Here is a 20,077-nt window from a genome sequence, read left to right as displayed (position 1 = left end):
CTGTAAGGGGGGCGTGACTCAGTGCTGAGTATTGGTGGAGTTGGGTGGTGGGGTAGGCCCTGGATCTGAGGGGGTTGGGGAGAAGGTGTGCATGCCCCCAGCAGTTACCATGGGGCCTTGCATGGCTGCCCAACTCTCTTGGGGCAGATGGTGCTGGATTGGCACAAATGACTGAACCAGGCCAGCACTGCAACCAGCTGTGCTTCGAGGCCCAGACGCCTTGACCCCAGCTCTCAGCTTGGTGTCTGTACCTAGGCAGGTGCATACTGTAAGGTCCCTGCAGGCCCTGGGCAGCTAGTCAGGAACAGAAGCTTGACCTTGGCCTTGCAGGTCAAGGCAAGGGGAGTGGCAAGTGCGCCCCCCCCCACCACTTCCAGACCAGTTGGGAATCCCCAGTCCCAGGGGTGGTTCTGACCCGGCAGATTTATGGTGTCACTTGGTCAGTGGTTAAAATGGCAGGACTTCAAAGACCAGGAGACAGCATGGCACCAGGCAGCACCCCCCCCCCGCCCCGCCCCAAGGCTCTGAGTCCCCTTTTGAGCTGGGCCTGTCTCCTGCACCGACTGATTCCTGGGGCGCTTCCTCCCAGTGCCCTGCCTGCCCCGGCCCACCTGTGGTCTCCCTAGGAGGGGAGCATCTGTTCTGGCCTGTGCATGGCCCCCACAGCTGCTGCCCTCAGGAGGAGCCCAGGCCTGAGCCAGCCACTGCTCCCCACCCCTGCCTTTGGGACTCCCCTTGCCCTGATGTCCCCAAGTCCAGACTGCCTTCCTGTTCCTCTCCCTCAGCTACAGGCTGCCCTCCTGGCTCCAGTGAGCCATGCCTTCAGGTTTCCCTGAAGTGCCCTTTTGTCAAACTGGCTCCCTCTGGGGTGTGGCCATATGAGGGTCTAATCCTTTAGCTTTTGTAGGGGGACGTGCTTGTTGTCATTTCCTAGATGAATGTGAGGGTCTGACAGGCAGTGTTCCTGTCCCTAAGTCACATGTCCACAAATCCTAGTGATTCCTGTCTGGAATTTGTCCCTTCATGGGACATCCTGGCTGTTCCTTGATGCCAATCTGTGTCTGTTCTGGGCACCCCCAAGTGCACCATCCTCTCAATACCATGACTCTGGGACTGCAGGGCTGGGGTGCCAGGTGCCTTCCGATTTCCATGTCCCATGTTCTTCCCACTGTCCCTGGCTTCCCAGGAGGCAGTTGTGCCAGAAAATGCACCTCTTACACACACACACACACACACACACACACGCGCGCGCGCGCGCGCAGCTGAGAGGACCGTAGCTGAGAGGACCGTGAGAACTATGAGAACTATGGCTGAATCCTTTCAGCATCTTGAGCTGGCCTCCTGGCTGGGTGGCCAGAACCTGACCTGAGCGAGGCCCTGCGGCTCTGCCCCAGGGCTCCCGGACCCAAGTCAGCCCCCAGATCTGGGCCGGCACAGGCAGCACAGCCTGGAGTTTTCCATCCGTGGCCGCGAGACCCAGTTCTTGGGAGGAGGCCCCTGGGCGTCAAGTCAGCCTGTGGCAGGTCCTAGTCCCCAGGGCTCCCAAGCCCCCTTCCACTTGCTCTGACCTCGGGCACTGTTGAAATATACTTTTTATTGCATTTCTGCCGTTTTACAAAAATATGACAAAATAAATTAAAAACAAATAAATAATCGCCTATTCTGTGTGTGTTCTCTATTGGTTTTGGGGTTTCCTTTCGCTTCCCCCATCCTGGTCGAAAGGAAAACGGCAGATAGGGGAACCCGCCCTGACGGGGCGGCCAATACTGGTGGCTGTGGCTGGGGACAGAGGGCAGGGCAAAGCGCGTTTTCGGGCCGGCCGCCCTGATACTGACTGATATTGCAAACGAGAAGAGGAAGGCAGGGCGCGGGGCTAGTGCCAGCCGCTGGGCCAGCACACGGCCTGGGGGCTGGGGCTGGGGCTGGGCGAGGGCGCGGGGTCCCCCGGGGGCTCGGAGGTGAGCGGCAGCGGTGGGGGCGGGAGGCTGTAGAAGCTGGCGTCCCCCGGCAGCGGCTGCAGGGCTGGAGGGGGGCCCGGGAGGGCACAGGGAGGGCACTCAGCGGCGGGCGGGGCCTGGCGGGGAGCGGCGCCCTCGCCCCCGCAGCCCCAAGGCCCGTCCCACTGCCAGCAGCCGGCGGGTGGCGTCGGGGGCCGGGACAGCGGTATTGGCGGCGGCGGCGCGGGGCTCCGGCTGCGGCGGGTGCGGAGGGCAGGGGCGCCCGCGAGGGCCAACGCTGTCCCTGCGGAGGCGAGAGGGGCCGTTCCGGGGGCATGCCGCCCCCGCCAGACCCCACGGGGTGGGCGACCCTGCCCGCGCTCCCTCCCGGCTTCCAGGCACGTGAAAGGCCTTATTGCTTCAGATCAGAGACGGGGTGGGTAACTCCCCTGGGCGACTTTGCATCCCTGGCCTCTCCCAGGCACGGGGAGGGGAGTCTGAGGAAGTCCCTCTGACTTCTGACCTATGCCCTTGTACTGCAGCTGCCACCTCTCAGGCGACCTGGGGATCAGGCTACTGGACCCCCCAGACTAGGGTTGGGGCAGGCAAAGTGGTAGGGGTCCTGGGATGTGGCCTGTGCCAAGGCTCTGCACTAAAGTGGGTGCAGCCTGTAACCCAGTGCCCTGGGTGGGCAGCCCCAGCCTCGCCTCCAAAGAAGTCCTTCCTGAACACCTGGGCTGCAGGCTGGGGATTTGCATAGAGGTCTGGGGGGGTCCAGTCCCCCAGAATGAGCCGGGCATGGGAGCAGGAGAGGGTGGGCCAGGAGGTAAAGGGGCCTCCCTCACCTCTCCTGGCACCAGAGCATGGTGGGGTACCCTGGGAGGGGTACTAGACAGGGGGCTTTGGCGTCCCTCCCTGGGGGTGTGAGGAGGGTCAGGCACAGGGCTCCAGGCTCTCCAGGGTCCCAGGAGACTGAGCAGGCTTGACTTAGAGGCTCCATGTCCCACTGACTCAGGTCCCCTACCAATACCAAAGACGGGGCCTCCTCTGTCCCCTTCAGCCCTTCTCCCCAGACCTGGCCACCCCACCCCTACCCCCAAAGCCGGGCCCAGCATCCCCACCCCCGAGTTAAAGCTTGTGACCTGAGCCTTCCTCTTCAGGCCGGGGGGCTTCCAGCTCCTCAGCTGAGGCCTCGTCCACTGGCCCACTCCTCTGGGCCCGGCCGCTGCCACCGCTGGGGGTCCCGTCCTGTCGGGCCTGCCCGCCCGCCCCGTTGGACCCGGTCTCAGCCCGGGTCCCGCCAAAAGGGAAGAGCTTGCCGGCGTGGAAGGCCTTGGGTGGCGAGTGGCTGCGCTCCGGATCCCTTCGGGTCTCGGGCGACTTGAGGAACTTGAAGCTGAGGAAGGCCGGTAGGCGGGTGTCACTGCCGGTGGGTGACTGGGCAGAGGGCTGCCGAGTGGCAGGGCCAGTCCCTGTGCTGGCCAGCGAGGACGTGGCCCCTGATGACAGGAACTTGCCCTGTAGCGGGATGATCTGCTTTAGCTTCATGACATTGTTGGGTGCCAGCAGGGACCCCGGGCGCTTGGGCCGCTCAGGCCCATGGCTGCCCGCTCCGCCACCCTTGGCTTTGGCAGAGGTCTTCTCGGAGGCGGCGGGGTCCAGCCCAGCGCCCTCAGCCCTGGCCTCCTCCCGGCCACTGGTGTCACGCTCCCTGCGGGCATGGTGCTCTGCGTGGCGCTGGCGCTCCTCCTCCTCCCGCCGCCGCCGCTGCTGCTGCTGGTAGCGGTGCTGGGCCTGGCGCTCGTGTCTCTGTGGGCAGAAGTGCACAGCTAAGGGCCGGGAAGGCAGGGATGGACAGGCCACGCGGACTCTGCGGAAACGGCCAGCTGAATCCCTCCGTGGAGGCTGGGGCTCCCCACTAGAGAGAGATCCAGAAGCTTATTGGGCACCAGCAGGATGTCCGGACCCAAGCTGGGGCTCTCTGGGGAAGCGGGAAGGGATCCAAATGTTTTTTGGGCACCAACTGCATCCCTGGACCCAAGCCGTTGCTTTCTGGGAATTGAGAAGAAAACAAATGTTCACTGGCCACCAACTCTGTCCCTGGCCATAAGCCAGACAGTGTCTTAGGAACTGGAAGAGTGTAAAAAAATACTGGGACTGGTCCCTGCTTTCTGGAGAACCAGCAGGACAAGAGAGCCTGGACTGGAGCAGACGAGGGCCTTCATGGCTTCGTCAGTGTGACTTCAAATCAATTACAATTTGTCAAGGGGTGGGGGAGCGGCTCAGTGGCAGTGCGCTTGCCCAGTATGTGTAAGGACCTGGGTTCCATCCCAGCACTGCACGAAAAGAAAAAATAATATGTTTCGATTTTTTTTTTTAATATAAAATAAAATGAGTTCCTCATTCCCCCCGGCCCCATTTCAAAGTGCTCTTTAGCCACCTGTTGCTTGGGGCTACTTGGACACCACAGATTTGGAACATTCCTGCCTTCCAGGAAAGGTCTGCATCGAAGATGCCACGGAGCTCCTCGGCCCCTCTGTAGCTTTTGGAGGAATATGGAAGAGGCTGGACCTCTCCGAGAAAGCATCCACCATGCCCCTGGCCCCAGACAGGAAGCTCTCAGGGGGCTGGTGGTTTGGGATGCCATGGAGATACTGAAAGGGACCCAGGCCTAATGATAGTCATCCTTCAGTATCCGCAGGGCACTGGCTCCAGGACCCCCGCTGATGCCAAAATCTGTGGACAGGCAAGTCCTTAATGAAAAATGGCACAGTGTTTGCATAGAACCAACGGACACCCCCTGTCCACTTTAAATCGTCTCTAGGTGACTTAGAAAAGCCATCCCGTGTAGACGGACTGTCCACCGTTGTATACTGCATTGCGTAGGGAATCATGACAGAAAGTCTCAGCTGGGCACAGTGGTGGGTGCCTGGAGTCCCAGTTACTTGGGAAGCTGAGATGGGAGAACCGCTGGAGCCCAGGAGTTTGAGACCCCATCTCAAAAAAACCAAGTAAGGAAGGAGGTGGGTGGGAGTCTGTGTGTGGACCGCCCAGATGGCGTCCTTGGGTGCGGAACCCAGGGGAACTGAGAGCCGACTATCGTACCTCTCTGCACGTTTCCCCTCTTCCTAGGGATTTGGCCCCAGAGAGCCACTGCCAGGGATGCCCCGCCCAGCAGACAGGTCCTAGGAACCAGCTCCTCCCAGCCTACTTACCTTGAAGGCCTCTCGTCGCTGATACTCGAGCTTGGCCATCTCCTCGGCCACCCAGCCTGGGATGTCGGGGATGGCCACATGGATGAGGTACTTGAGGAGCAGAGCGAAGTGCTGTGGGGATCCGAAGAGGAGGCTACAGGCTCAGGGGACGCCCTCCTGCCTGCCGCCCGGCTCCCCCACCAGGTCGCCAGCCCCCACCTCGAGCACCACCACGGACACAATGGCTGCTTCCGGGCTCAGCCAAGGGAAGAGGCGCTGCAGCTGCCCGCACTGGCCGATGAGGTAGCAGTTCACCAGGATCGCCAGCACACCCATGGCCTCCATGACCTTCTGCAGGGGGGCGGGGATCTCAGAGGAGGTCCGGCGGCCTCTCCAGACCGCCGCTCCTCCCGGACAGACCCAAGTTTCCCCTGGACCTTCAGCTAGGAGCCCTTGGCCTGCCCCTGCCCCACCTGCCACTGGCCGATGCTCTCGACGCGCTGGCCGAAAGGCCGCTGCAGGCCCGTGCACAGTTTGAAGGCGTCACTGCGGATCTCGATGAGGTTGTTGACCAGGGCGCAGAGCGCGGCCAGCGGGAAGGCGGACGAGAAGAGCACGACGTAGCCGAACTGCACGAACATCTCCTGGTAGTCCTGGAAGGTGTCCTGCGGGGCGAGGGCGGGCCGCTCTCAGGCCACCTTCCCCCGCCAGCCCCCTCCCTCGGATCTCCCCTCGTGGACCAGGGTCTCTCTCCAACTTTGGCGAAAGGCCTCGCCCACCAGCTGGACATTCATTCGTCCTGGGCTCCCATTCTGCAGCTCCCAGCCATCAAGGGCCCCACTGCCCCATGGCCTCCAGCCCTGCCCGGTGGCCTCCACCTCTGCCCACGGCCTACCTCGTACTTCCTCATGCAGCTCTCCAGCTCTGCCTGGGTCAACTGGGCCGAGGGCTCCTCCTCAGGTGGGTCGATCCAAGATGACCGGTTCTGCCTCTTGTGCCTCCCGGCAGAGTCCCCAGAGCCAGGCTCTGGGTCTGGGCCTCCATCAGGCCCTTGGTCCCGGCCCTCGCCCCCGGCCCGACGGAGCAGGATGGTTGGCGGCTCTCGCTCAGGGCTGCCAGGAGGACCCTCTGGCTCGTCATCTTCCTCGGCCAGTGTGAACACGCCCGGCTCCAGCCCCTTCTCCACCATGGTGGGGCTTCCCTCCTCCAAGAGGGCCTCTGGGTTTGGGCCAGGCCGGCGCCGCCCCGCCCCGCGCTCAGCAAAGCTGACCTTCTTCAGGCGGAGCCCACAATCCAGGAGGCCACCTTCCTCGCCCTCGTCATCGTCCTCCTCCTCTTCTTCCTCCTCTTCCTCCTCCTCTTCTGCCTCCTCCTTGCCCCCCCGGGGCCCGTCCCTGACCTCCCCACCTTCCCCGGCTGGTCTCCGCTCCACTGTGGCCTCTTCCTCCTCCTCAGGTGCCCCGCAGCCCCCACTGAGACACCTGCGGCCCCCCCCACTGCCGCTGCCACTGCCCTCGTCGGCCTGGGCTTCGAGGCGGCGAGGCACAGGGCGCCTGAGGCTGAACAGGCCGAGCAGGGCTCGGACCAGCTCCCAGATGGCCCGCAGACCGAGCTCGCCACGACCCAGCCTGCGGTACAGGTGTGGCTGCAGGACCTCACGCACATTCTGGAGGAACTGGCGGGTGATCAGCAGCGTGGCCAGCATCTGGGGGCAGGAGGGGAGTGAAGAGAGGCTGCATGGGGGACAGGTGGGAGGCCCGGGCACCAGAACAGGGCACCCACCCTCCAGAGCACCTTCCGGGAGCAAGTGCCCAGATGCACACACGGAGCCCAGTTCTTAACTCTGCCCCTCTGGATGTCCCTGGACACAGAGGCCCCCAGCACCCAGCCACCATTCACCTGCCACAGCCCAGCTCGCCACAGCGCACGTAGCCAACCCACAGGGCAGGCACGGGGCACCGCCACCCCGACGAGGCCTCAGCCAGTGCCCGGGGCCTGGCGGGGCCCCCTCTGCCTGTGCTAGGCCACCAGAGCCCCAGGCCCCTCTGAGCATGCGCCCTCAGCCTGGCGTGCCCGGACCCCAGCACGGCCATGCTGCCCACCCTGGCGGGGGCTCGCCACCTGCCCGTACTTTGGCCCGGGCCGAGAGCAGAAGGCCCCGGAGGGAGAGGAGGAGCAGGCGGAACCGCAGGGCCACGAGCGGGACCAGCACTGCCCGCAGCTGCCGCTCAAGGCTCTGGGACAGGGACAGGACGAGCAGGAGCTGTGGAGGGACCGACGGACAGATGGACAGACAGATGGGGGGGTGACAGGCAGAGAGAGGACAGACGAACGGACGAACAAAGAGGAGAGAAGGATGGAGGGGGGGGGAGCGGCTGGAGAGCCCGTGGACCCCGTGTGCCAGGTCCGGCCCCCCGGGCTGCCGCGGGAGCCAGAGGCTCACCTCTTTGAGGCGCTCCATGTCCTTGAGGTAGAAGCCGATGTAGAAGAGGCTCAGGTACGAGTTGACAAACTGGAACTGCAGGGAGCAGGCGGTGGTGTCACTCCCAGTTCCTCTCACACCCCCTGCCCCCACCTCTCTGTCGTGCCCTGCGGTCTTCCTTGGAGGCCACTCACCAGGACGACCTTGATGATGAGGTGCTTCTCGTAGGCGCTCTCTAGCCGGTAGTTCTCTAGGGGCAGAGCAGGAGTGTGAGGGGCCACCCTGGCCGCCCAAGACCAGTGGGACCCCAGGGGGCAGGGGCAGCCTTCCTCCCGGGGGAGCAGCGGGACTCCCCTGGCAGAGCATACCCATGTCGTTGAGCCAGATGGCCAGTTTCTTGTAGCCCTCGGCGCTCACACTGACCAGCAGGGCCAGTACAACCTTGGGCAGGAAGCGGGCGAGACGGGGCAGCCCCTTCACACTCAGCACCAGCTCCTGCGGGACCAGGAGGTTGGTGACAGGACTTGGCGCGGCTCGGGAAGGGCTGGGCCAGTGGTCGGCGGGTCGGGCTAAGGCCAGGGAGAGGGGCTCAGGTCACCTGCAGCTGGAAGCATCCCAGCATGAGCAAGAAGACGCAGGCCAGGCAGGCCAAGCACAGTGGCAGGCTCACGAGCAGCTGGAAGAGCAGCCGCTTCCACGGCGGGTAGTAGAACTCCTCAGCGCGGGTCACAGGGCTGATGCGGCGCACACCCTGGGGGAGGTGGCCAGCCCCGCGTGAGTCTGCAGGGGTCACCTCTGCCCTATCTGCCCTTTCTGATTCTCCAAACTCAATTTCCCTCCACGACACCTTTGTTCTTGGGGTACACCCCCCTCGTGCACCCTTTCTAGTTCCTCAAATCCAATTTCCACACCTTCCCCCAGGAGCACGCACCCCCGTCTGACATGCCGCCTCTTGCGCAGCCCAGGCCACGGCCGCGCCTGCTCCTGCAGCGTCTCCACCATGCGTTGGCTTTTACCTGGTTCTCTGAATTCCTCGACCCAACCTTGGACTGACCCTGAACTGGGGACGTGGCTCCTCCACAGCTTCCCCAGGTGAATCCAGTGTTCCCCACTTGTAGGCCAGCTCTGCCCCCCTCCGTTTCCACTCCTCTAAGAACAGTGTTGACCAGATCACGTTGAAGAGCGCAAAGACCACGCAGGACACATCCCGGCTTGTCTGTGGGTGGCAGAGGAGAGCCAAGCCATCGGGCGAGCTAGCCCAGGAAGGGGAGTGTGTTGGGACCCCCAGCCCCACCCAGCCCTGGTCTGATACCTGATCAGCCTCCGTGAATGTGTATAGGACAGAGCCAAAGACAGCGGGGTACACCATTGCTGACGTGTAGAAGCCCAGCCAGGCAAAGTACATGGCAATCTTCACACCAAAGTAGTCACAGATGTCATCTGCCAGGTGAGGGGGAGTCCCAGTCACCTCCACCTGCCTCCCGGGACCCCTGTCCACCCCCTAGCCCGGGACCTCACCTAAAGGCTGGTTTTCACACACAGCCTGCACCCATGACTTCATGAGGCGGTTCAGGATGCGCTGTTCGTGGACTGGGAACACCTGCTGGATGATCCCACGGGCCGCCAGCTCCGGGACTGTGGGGAGAGGAGCACAAGTGACCCCAGCTACTCCACCATGCTCCCACCCAGACTGGCCTTCCTTGGCTGGAACCACAGTCACAGCTTTTTGCTTGATCTTAAACCCACAGAGGCTCTTCCCAGGGAAGAAGTTCTGGATGGACAGAATGTCCCCTTCCCCCTCAGAATCTGGGAGATGCAGGGGCAGACAGGGAAGGTTACAGCCCCCATAGGGAACCATGTTTTTAAGTAAGCCATTTGGCTTTAATTTGTAACCCTAAAGAATGGCATAAGCTGGCATCAGAGGGTGAACGAATTTGTGTCGGCACCTTTCCTAGAGAAACCAAGGCCATAGTACACGGAGCGCTGTCCATGGTCCTGCCCCTACCTTATTCCAGAAAAGGGCGCAGCCTGGACCAGCCTCCTAGGGGATAAGCCGACCCCTTTGCAAAGGCCACGCCCCTTCAACTCATTGAGGGGCCTGATCCAGGTAACTGGGGCCATGCCCCTTAAGCTCATTGGCTGCCAACCCTTTACTAACCCCTGACTGGATGGAAGCAGACCCCACCCTTCTACCCGCTAGATTGTCCTCTAAGAGCCCTGCCCAGCTCTATGCCTGAGCTTGTAGTATTGGCCCCGCCTCGCTCACTGATTGGCTGGTCCTCCAGGAACCGCACGTTGTGCAACGCCTCTCCCTGCTTGGCACGCAGGTTCTGCAGCCAGAAGCGGATGATGCTCTGGCGTTCCTGTTGGGAAGAGGTTGTGAGCTCTCTGAGCAGCACCCCAAGGCTGGGCCACACGTGGGACGGGCCTGACCTGGGATGTGAAGAAGCGTAGCTCACTTTCCACATTCTCATAGATGAAGTCTTCTTCGCAGGAGAAGCCGCGGGTGCCCCCACCGAACTCGGCCTTCACAGCCTTGCGCAGACCCAGCTCGTCGGCCCCTCGGAGTAGGCTGCAGGAGGGCAGAGGAGATGGGCTCACAGAAAGGCCCCGGCCCACCATCCTGGATCTAAGGACACACACCTGGTAGCTTCTTGGTACAAATGCAGGGTGGCTGGATAGCATGGTTGGCTCTTGGAAGGGCAGGGGGCCGGGTGGCAGGGTCAGCAAGAGGCCAGAGGCAGGGGACTCGCCTCTCATATGTGGCTGTGACGAAGAAGGCGTAGGCACGCGTGTGGCGGTGGTGGCGGACTTGCACGATGAGCTCAGGGATGCCCACACGGATGTGGTTCAGCAGCCATAGCAGCGTGTGGTCATCAGTGGTGTCTGCCAGGGGGCACAGGGACCGATGGCTCTGGCCAAGAGGGGACCCCAAGACCACCTACATATTCCCACTGTGGGAAGCTGAGCTCAGGAGGGCTGCCTTTGGGCAGTGGCAGCGGGAGTGGGTACCTGGAAAGGTCATCAGCACATCACAGTTCTCCGTGGGAACAGTCTTCATCCATGCCTTGTGGGACACCAGGTAGCGACCCGCCTGCAGGAGCCGCTTCCCGAAAAGCTTATCTGGGGGGAGCGGTGTGGCAGGTCTGGGTGAGGTCACACCTGGACCCAGACTTGGCCTCAAGTCTCAGTCCCTCCGGCCCCCACCGAGCTCTCCCGCACTCAGCCTGACTTTCAAAGCTCGGTTCGTTTTCCTCTCTCCATGTCCTTGCACCAGCCAAGCCCTTCTCCAGGAATGCCCTTCCCCCAGGTCCTCCCTTACAAATCTTACTCATTCTTGAGGCCCAGCTCCGCCTACCGAACCACAATCGATGGGGCGCCCACTAGCAGCCCTGAGCGCTTCACCACATTATGACAGCGCGTCCTCACAGCAGCCCCATGAGTTGGGCGCGGTTCTTACCCCCATTTCACAGGTGAGGAAACTGAGGCCCAGTGTGTTTAAGTCACGCACCCAAGGTCACACAGCCGAGCTGGGATTCGAACCCAGGACCATGTGATTCTGTATTCTCCACGGAGAGGCTAGCACATTCCAGCCTGGTGGTGACCCCTCAGCCCAGGGGTGGCAAGGCTCAGCCCCAGGCCGTGGCTCTCTGGAGGGGCGTGTCCGCGTTTTTGCGCTGGGACCCCCACCCGCTGCACGGCCCCAGCCCCGCCCGCCGGGCCGCAGCCGCAGTGCTGGAAGGAGCTGGCCCCTCCGCCAGACACCAGGCCCGGGACATTTGACCCCAATCTTCCTCCCTCCAGCCGACGCGCGCACCCCAGGCACCTGCAACCCAGTCCGCTCCAGCCGCCGCACACATACCCAGAACTCCAGACGCAGGGGCTGCGGGCTCGCCCTCCGGCGGGGGCCTCTTGCCGCGCTCTCCTTCCATGGACGTGCCCCCGGCGCCCGAGGCAGTCTCGGCCATGGCGAGGACCGGTCAGGTTAGGGGCTGCGGGCGGCTCGGGCGCCGGGGGGCCGCGGACTCATGGGGCCAGTGCCGCCGCCGAGCGCGCGGGAGGAGGAGACAAAGGCCGCGCCCGCCCGCGCCGGTCGCCGTCCTCGCGCGCCCGAGCGCAGCTTCTCGTCGCCGCCCGAGCCGAACCTGGATTCTCTTTCCCCGCCCGCCGCGCGTCACTCTCCAGTTCTCAGTCCTGCCCGCCTGCCTGGCTCTCTGGTTCTTGTAGCCGCCCGTGTTGTTTTCCGAGTTTTGTTCTCGCCCGCCCACTTCGATTTCTGGTGCTCGTGCCCGCCCGCACCAAGGGTGCATTTTCCAAAGTGTCCCTACCTCCCCACCTTCGTTTCCGCCTTGGAGCCTGTTTCCCCATTTGCAAGCTACAGAATTCACAGACCCGATTGGAATCTTAGATGGGCGTGATTTGACTGTGGCAGGACGTGGGAGTAGGCGGCCTGGTCAGGGAAGATTCCTGAGAACAATAACCACCTAGCAGGGTGGCGAATAAATAATTACAGCAGGTTCCGCCTCAGGGTGTTTGCACGTGCTGTTTAGCTGCGGAGGACACCCATGGCGTTCTCTTCTCCTGGTTAATCCTTACTCCCTTCAGAATGTAAGCTCCTTTGAGGGGATCCAATAGTAATAGCAAATAAAGGTAGTGCTCTTAAGTTTACATTTCAGATAAACGAAGAAATATTTAGTTACAACTTAAATGTTATATAGGATATAGTTATACTAAAACAGTGTTCGTTGTTTATTCAAAATTCACATTTAGTTGGCTGTCTTATTTTCTCTAACCCCTTCGGTGCTGGGGATGAAATCCAGAGCCTCCTGCAGACTAGGCAAGTGCTCTACCACTGAGCTACACTCCCGGCCCTAGGCATCGCCTCTTTTGTCTTGTTTCGCCATCCTTGACCATCCTGAATAGCCCGCTCCATCTGGGCGAGAACCCGGGGAAGGCAGGAGCCCAATCTGGTTCTCAAAGCCTGGCACCCACAGGCATTTGATGTATACTTGTTACGGACGGAATCACCAGAGATGGAGAGTGTCATCGTTTATTCCTATTTTAAGTGAAAAAGTTGAGCAGGGAGGGACATGAGAGAATTACAACTCTAACCTGCCAGATTTTTCCCGAATTGCAGATGAGCCGCCCGTCCGCTTTGATCGAGAACCAGAGAATTGGCCGTGCGAAGGCGCTCCCGAGACCCCGCCCACTCAGTGCCTGGAATTCCACCATCAGCGATTTATTCTGCTGTTCAGCGCTGTCCTGGGTTAACCTGAAAGTAATTTCCAAGACTCCGTTGCCTGGCTTTCGGGGAGCCCGAGACAGACCGGACTCTCGGAAGACCTGAGCCAGAGAGGGCCAAGAAGCCCTGTGAGGGGCAGAGGGCTTCCAGGAAGGTTTCCTGGAGGAGGGAACTCTGAGCTAGGCCTGGAGGATGAGTTTGTGAAACCAGGAAAGGCACCAGAGGCCTAGAGAGCCAGCAGAGGGTTGGGGAGCGGGGAGAAGCTGGAGGGTCCCGAGAAAACCAAGCAGCAGAAGTTTGGGCAAGGTTTTCCCTGGGCCAGAGGGTGTGTTCCCCGGAACTCATCCCTCGCGTTCACTGAGATGCTCTGAGCTTCCGGTGCCTTCCTGGGCGCAGAGAGGTGTAACCCGCTTTTTGGACAGCAGTACAGGGTACGCTTGCCTCGCTTAAGGCTAGGAGTGGTCAAGCGGAAAGTACGGGACTCGAATCCTCGCCGTAATTTCCACCGTCCTGGCCAAGCCCTGTCCTCTCTCCTACTCGTTTCCATTGTCTCAGAGCCCTGCCGCGTTAGGACCCTAAAAATTCGGTCTGTTGTTGCCGGGGGAACATCATTGCGGGGCACTCAAGTCCTGGAGCCCCCGCCCTCCTTTCTAGCACCAGCCCACGGGAATGAAGGTCTTCAGCCGGTGGGCGGGGCGCCTCCGCAGTGGCCCAATGATAGTCGAGGACGTAGAACGTTCCCAGTAACGCCGTGGAGTAGGCGGGGCGTCCTGCCGGGACTTGAAGCGGCTCTGAAAGGTCCAACAGGCGGGTCGCAAGTTGTATATCCATGTGGCGGGAGCTGTGGACCTTGGCGGCCCGGGCGGCACGTGGGTCTCGCAGGTGGGGCGACCCCGCCGAAGGGGTGGGACAGCGAGAGGTGCTTCAAGGGCCCCAAACCCGCTCCTTAGGTTCCAAGGGCCCAGTGTCCTGCCACAGAGGCACTACTCGAGTTCTTCCAAGCTCCAGTCTGCCCATCCCTTTGCTGCAGACCCCACGTCAGGGTCACCTTTTGCTCTCAGTCTCTTTATGGCTTCAGAGTCTCCAATCTGTACCTCCCCCCGCCACCTGGAGCTACTCCTGACCATCCAGTCTTCGACCCATCTCCACCTTAAGACAGAGCCGCCAAGCTGTGCTGACTTTCCTCCTCTCCTGTCCCAGACTGTGCACAAGCCAGAGCAGCCGTGTCCCGGCCTTCGGTTCTGGGGCCACCATCTTCGCGCTAAGCTCAGGCCAAGGCCGCTGCGGCATAGCAGTGATCCGAACCAGCGGCCCCGCCAGCAGCCACGCTCTCCGGAGCCTCACGGCGCCCCGGGACCTGCCCCCGGCCCGCAGCGCCAGCCTACGCCTGCTCAGCGACCCGCACACCGGGGAACCGCTGGATCGTGCACTGGTGCTCTGGTTCCCTGGTGAGGGACCCCAGAACTCGAACCTCCCGTAGTGCCCATGGCTCGGTTCCCCCCCTCCTCCTGGAGTTTGCTCAGGCTGTGCCTTCTACCTGAATCTCATCTCTTTGCCCACGAGGTCCCCAAAGTTTCACGGGTGAGGATTGTGTGGAGTTCCACGTGCATGGAGGCCCGGCCGTGGTGAGTGGAGTCTTACAGGCTCTGGGTGAGTCACAGTCTCAGGTTCGCAGCCTGGCTCTGCCCATGGGCCTGGGGGACCAGCGGGTTCAAGGACCTGGGGCCTTCCCACAGGCAGTGTGCCAGGGTTACGGCCAGCTGAGGCTGGAGAATTCACCAGGCGGGCGTTCGCCCATGGGAAGCTGAGCCTCACAGAGGTGGAGGGGCTGGCCGATCTGATCCACGCGGAAACAGAAGCGCAGCGTCGCCAGGCCTTGAGGCAGCTGGACGGCGAACTGGGCCAACTCTGCCGCAGCTGGGCAGAGACCCTCACCAAGGCAAGTGCCCTGTTTGCTGATCCCTGCCTCTAAGACCCCACCTCTTCATCCCCTGCGTGAGTGCACCCCATTTACCCTTCATTCATTCCCCGCATGAAAGCATCCTACCTAAGGCCAATCCTGCCCCTTAGATCCTGCTGCACCTCAGTAGTCCGCGTGGAATGGCGGGTTCCTGGGTGCTCACATCACCTGCCTTCCTCCCGCTGCCTAGGCTCTGGCCCATGTGGAGGCCTACATCGACTTTGGGGAGGATGACAACCTGGAGGATGGTGTCCTGGAGCAAGGTGGGCCCACGTGGGGGTCGAAGTGGAGACGGCTGGCATCCTCAGCTTCCAGAGGCCCTCCTCACCCGCACCTCTCTGCCTGCTTTCCCCTGTCCACAGCGGACAGTGAAGTGCAGGGGCTGGTGGTGGCACTGGACGCGCATCTACGAGATGCCAGGCGTGGGCAGCGGCTCCGCTCAGGGGCACATGTCGTGGTCACTGGACCCCCCAATGCCGGCAAAAGCAGCTTGGTGAACCTCCTCAGTAAGTGAAGGGGGATGGGGATGTGGCCTGCGTGGGGTGTTGGCTTAGTGTCAGGGGTGGGGCCAGCAGGTAGGAAACTGAGTCTGTAGAAGGTATTAGAAAAGCTCCGCCCAGCCGAGGGGTGGGGCCTAGGGGAGGAACTCTCTGGCCTCTCCCCCAGCCACTTCTTCTAACTGCCTCTCTCTAGGCCAGAAGCCTGTGTCCATCGTGTCCCCAGAGCCAGGGACTACCCGTGATGTGCTGGAGATCCCTGTGGACCTGGCTGGGTTCCCCGCATTGCTGAGTGACACCGCGGGATTGCGGGAGGGCGTGGGGCCCGTGGAGCAGGAGGGCGTGCGCCGGGCCCGTGAGAGGTGGGCTGGCAGGGTTGTGGGAGGGGTTGTGGGCACCCTTCCTCTGCCCTTTCTCTCTGTTGCATTTATCTTTATTTGTCCTCATTCAGTAAAGGCTGCTAAGCTTCTTCAAGTGGGGCCTCAGTGATTGGGTTCCAATTAAATGCTGTTCTTACTGGCCAGCTCCCCTGCCTGCCACACTGTGCCCCCACCTCGTTGTCTCACCTCCTCCACTCCGCCCCCTCCACCACTCTACTCCACCTACTGCATTAATTGCTGTATTCTGGGGTCACTCGCCCCTGCTTCTCTCTGCTCCTCCAGGTTGGGGCAAGCTGACCTCATTTTGGCAGTGCTGGATGCCTCTGACCTGGCCTCTCCCTCCAGCTGCAATTTCCTGGACACAGTTGTAGCCCTGCTAGGAGCCCAGAGCCAGCGCCTCCTGCTAGTGCTGAACAAATCTGACCTACTGCCCCCTGAGGGCCTGGGCCCCAGTCTTGACCTGCCCCCCCACCTGCTGCTGTCTTGCTTGACCAGAGAGGGGCTGGACAGCCTCCTGGAGGCCCTGAAGAAGGAACTGGCTGCAGTGTGAGTCCCCTGGCCCAGCTCCAGCCTCCCCTGACCCAAGTTCAAGTAGAAGCTGAGCCACTGGCTCTGGCCACGTACCTGTCCCTCAGCCTTAGTTTCTGAATCTGCAAAATGGGTACAGCCTTTCCCCCATAAAAATGTGGTTGCAAGGTTGGGAGGGACCACATTATGTCTTGTCTCTGGCAGGTGTGGGGACCCATCCACAGGCCCGCCACTCCTGACTCGCGCCAGACACCGGCATCACCTCCAGGGCTGTCTGGACGCCCTTGGCCACTACAACCAGACTCGAGACCTGGCCCTGGCAGCTGAGGCTCTGCGTGTTGCCCGGAGGCACTTGTCCCACCTCACAGGGGGAGGGGGCACAGAGGAGGTCCTGGACATCATCTTCCGGGACTTCTGTGTGGGCAAGTGAAGGGTGACCCAGAAGCCGTGGGGCATCTGGAGCAGCTCTTCTCCTCCTCCCAGAACACTGCAGCACTTCAGCGAGCTTTGGGGTAGCGAGCTCCCTGCAGGTGCTGGGGGCCCAGGCCTTGGGGAGGGGCTACAGGGAGGTTGCTTTGGGCACCAGATGCTGGGGTGTGCATGGAGGGCTGGCTGGAGGTGGGAAGATCTCAGGGGTCTTTGTTTCTTGGTTTCTGTTTTATTTTTTGCTGGCCTGGGGGTGCAACTTGGGCCTCGGGTTACTAGGCAAGTGCTCTACCGTGGAGCCACACCCCAGCCCCATGGCGGTAACTTATTTTGCAAGTAGCCAGGGAATGTGAGCAACTCAAGTGATCAGAAATGTTTCAACATGGGAATCTCCCTACTTGCCCTCTCCTGAGGCCACAGCTTAATACGAGAATTTCTAGAACCTTCTCTGCATATTTGCATACTTGTGGATGCACCTATGAATTAGATATGGGTTTGTTTGTTTATCTGGTGCTGGGGATGATGTAACCCCAGGCATGCCAAGCACGTGCTCTATCTGAGCCGCACTCTCAGCCCTGAGATTTGTATTTTGCATATAAATTGTGTTTATTGCTCTACATATTGTCATTCCTGTTTCAGCATAAATTTTGAAATTTTGCCTTTTCTTTTTTTTGGTACTGGGCATTGAACTCGGGGGCACTCAACCACTGAGCCACATCTCCAGCCGTATTTTGCATTTTATTAAGAGACAGGGTCTCACTGAGTTGCTTAGCGCCTCACTTTTCCTGAGGCTGGCTTGGAACCCGCCATCCTCCTGCCTCAGCCTCCCAAGCCACTGGGATTACAGGTGTACGCCTCCAAGCCCAGCTTGAAATTTTGCCTCTTGTATCCTAAAAGTGATTTGCAAAACTTAGGGTCCCTTCCCTTCCCCAGGCTTAATCTTTGTTCCTTCATTCATTCACTTAGAGGGGCCCTGCACAGCATGGTGATGATCCCAGCAACTCAGGAGGCTGAGGCAGGAGGGTCACAGGTACAAGGCCAGCCTGGGCAACTTGGCCAGACCCTGTCTTAAAAAAAACAAGAAGGAAGTGAGCATGGTGGCGCACACCTGTACTCCTAGCCGCTTGGAGGCTGAAGCAGGAGGATCGTGAGTTCAAAGCCAGCCTCAGCAAAAGGAAGGTGCTAAGCAACTCAGTGAGACTCTGTCTCTAAATAAAATACAAAATAGGGCTGGGATGTGGCTCAGTGGGCATGTCCCCCTGGGTTCAATCCCCAGTACCCCCCTGCCAAAAAAAAAAAAAAAAAACGAAAAGGGCTGGGATATAGCTCAGTGATAGTGTCCCTGGGTCCAGTCCCCAGTACTGGAGGCTGGGTGGGGGGAGGATTCATTGACTTGATGAATATTTAGAAGCCAGAATTGTGTGCAGAATTATATGCATCTGTTTTTTTTTTTTTTGTAGATGGACACAATACCTTTATTTTATTTATTTATTTTTATGTGGCACTAAGGGTCAAACCCAGGGCCTTGCACAAGTGAGGTAAGCACTCTAGCACTGAGTCACAACCCACCCTGTGCACATCTTTTTAAAACAGTGTCTTTGCAGGACTGTGGGTGGAATCCAGGGCCTTACCTGAGCAAGGCAAGTGCCCAGCACTGAGCCCCACCCCAGCTCCAACACATTTGATATGTACAGCAGCATAATGCAGGGGGACTTTGTCCCAGTGTGAGGAAACTGAGGCTTGGGGAAATAGTGGCTGGCCAGATGTCCCCCCGCCTTGGATTTGAACACAGGTCTGTTGGGCGCCAAGTTTGAATTTGCCAATGGCTCTCTATTCAGCAGACGGCATGTCGGGTGCTTGGATCCTGTCCTCATTAGAGGTCAGACACAGCTCATTCCTGTGAGGTCTAACAGCTTCTGTGTGACCCTGACCCGGTCAGGGACCTGAGGGGGAGCTGCTGCTCAGAGGGGTGGAAGAGGTTGGGGAGAGAATCCCAAGCAGAGGGCGGCGCATGTGTAAAGGCCCTGGGGCGGGAGCATCTTGGCATGTTCAAGGAGGGTGAGGTGACAGGCTTTCTGGAGAGGTGGGGACCGAGGAGGAGGTGGAGAGGAGGGTGTGGCCTGACAGGTTGGTTGAGAACTCTGGGGAGCTGCAGGGAAGGGCGGCCAACCAGCAGGGGGCGCCTTCTCCTAGCAGAGGGGCCAGTACTTGTCACCTGGCCTTCTGTCCTGAAGGAGGGCCTCCACCTGGGGGCAGCATACCAATGGCCAACTCCCTTGACCATGAACACTGAGTCTCAGAAGAGGTTAAGATCTTTTCCAGAATCAGAAAAAGATTCCCACCTCCAGTGGAGGGAGACTCGAAGTCTGCAGTGTTAGGGGTCATGTGAGCAGAGGTTTGGAGGCATCCAGGGGCAGAGAGAGAGCAAGGCAAAGATCTTTAGGAGACTCAGAATCCCCACCCACCCAGCAGAGAAGGGACCCTGTCCCCCTGTTTCTTCACAGACTTTATTGTAGCATTATTATTTGTTAGTTGATTTGCTTGTGCCAAGAATGGGGGAGGCTGAGGCAGGAGGATCACAAGTTCAAGGCCAGCCTCAGCAACTTATCAAGATCCTGTCTCAAAAGGGCTTGGGATGTGGCTCAGTGGTAAAGTGTCCCTGGGTTCAATCCCCCAGTACAAAAAAAAAAAAAAAAAACAAAACGAACCTTTTGATGGTGAAGTAAATCATTTAAAAAAAAAAAAAAAAAAGAGTTGGGTGACCCCTGGAGGGAAAGGGTAATATGGGCTGAATCCATGGGTATTACTGTTGTGCCCATTTTTCAGATAAATAAACTGAGGCCCAGAGAAGAGAGGCAGTAATGAGGGGCCAGGGGTGGGGCTCAGTGGTAGAGCTTGCCAAGTGCCCACGAGGCCCTGCTCCCGTCCCCAGCACTGCAAAATGTAATGACAGCATGGGTCCAGTGGGGTGGGCTCAAACTGGGGAGGGCCCAGAGGGCTTCCAGGAGGGGTGTGCAGTGCCACGGCTCTGCGGGGATGGAGACTCTCTGGGCAGGACGCCTGGCCCCACCCACCACCCCTCATCCCACGCAGGGGCCCTGGCACACAGCTGGACTGAGGTCCTTGGCTACGTCCCTTTTTTCCAAGAAGGGTGAGGTGGCTTGTGGGAAGCAGCGGGGGGTTATTTATAGAGGTTGTAGGAAATCCCCAGAGAGTCAGTGCCTCACCCAGCGGCTGGACCTCAGGGTCAGGGACCTGCCGGTTGCCCCCTGCTGGGTTTTCAGTCCCCTTCTGCCCCTGGACAAGCAAGAGCCAGGGACCCTCCATTCAGGAGAAAGGCTGCAGAGGAGGAGCGATGAGGAGGGGTGCCCAAGAGGGAGCAGGGCTGCCTGGAGGAGGAGGTCTCCAGCGCTGGGCCGCATGGGAAGAAGCAGTAAGGGGAAAGCCACTCTAGTCTGAGGACACTCCCGCATTAGAGCTTGGTGAGTCTT

General features: G+C 60.3%; 2 protein-coding genes across 6 annotated transcripts; one reads left to right on the top strand and one right to left on the bottom strand.

Annotated features, from left to right (window-relative positions):
• Positions 1-1,574: 1,574 nt before the first annotated feature.
• Positions 1,575-11,733, bottom strand: Ano8 (anoctamin 8). Of its 4 annotated transcripts, XM_076846310.2 has the most exons (19): positions 11,416-11,733; positions 10,566-10,676; positions 10,307-10,439; positions 9,987-10,125; positions 9,820-9,916; positions 9,072-9,188; positions 8,866-8,993; positions 8,608-8,769; positions 8,152-8,304; positions 7,922-8,048; positions 7,748-7,803; positions 7,575-7,649; positions 7,263-7,394; positions 6,027-6,836; positions 5,605-5,796; positions 5,351-5,482; positions 5,153-5,263; positions 3,080-3,746; positions 1,575-2,241 (listed from the first exon to the last, which is right to left on the bottom strand). In XM_076846310.2, the coding sequence occupies exons 1-19, from the start codon at positions 11,519-11,521 to the stop codon at positions 1,874-1,876; spliced, it is 3,816 nt and encodes a 1,271-aa protein (XP_076702425.2). In that variant the 5' UTR covers positions 11,522-11,733; the 3' UTR covers positions 1,575-1,873. The 4 variants fall into 4 exon arrangements, with proteins under 4 accessions (XP_076702425.2, XP_076702432.2, XP_076702455.2 ...); XM_076846317.2 differs by lacking the exon at positions 7,263-7,394 and having other exon boundaries at positions 11,416-11,732; XM_076846329.2 differs by having other exon boundaries at positions 2,149-3,746.
• A 1,349-nt stretch (positions 11,734-13,082) lies between these two features.
• Positions 13,083-17,203, top strand: Gtpbp3 (GTP binding protein 3, mitochondrial). Of its 2 annotated transcripts, XM_076846361.2 has the most exons (9): positions 13,084-13,677; positions 13,996-14,243; positions 14,359-14,445; positions 14,532-14,734; positions 14,946-15,018; positions 15,118-15,261; positions 15,449-15,614; positions 15,915-16,178; positions 16,365-17,203. In XM_076846361.2, the coding sequence occupies exons 1-9, from the start codon at positions 13,625-13,627 to the stop codon at positions 16,588-16,590; spliced, it is 1,464 nt and encodes a 487-aa protein (XP_076702476.1). In that variant the 5' UTR covers positions 13,084-13,624; the 3' UTR covers positions 16,591-17,203. The 2 variants fall into 2 exon arrangements, with proteins under 2 accessions (XP_076702469.1, XP_076702476.1); XM_076846354.2 differs by having other exon boundaries at positions 13,083-13,677; positions 14,946-15,261.
• The last annotated feature ends 2,874 nt before the right edge of the window (positions 17,204-20,077 follow it).

Source organism: Callospermophilus lateralis, chromosome 1 (genome assembly GCF_048772815.1).
Source record: "Callospermophilus lateralis isolate mCalLat2 chromosome 1, mCalLat2.hap1, whole genome shotgun sequence".
NCBI lineage: Eukaryota > Metazoa > Chordata > Mammalia > Rodentia > Sciuridae > Callospermophilus > Callospermophilus lateralis.
The sequence above is the reverse complement of the archived record's forward strand: the minus strand, read 5'-3'. Positions and strand labels throughout refer to the sequence as shown.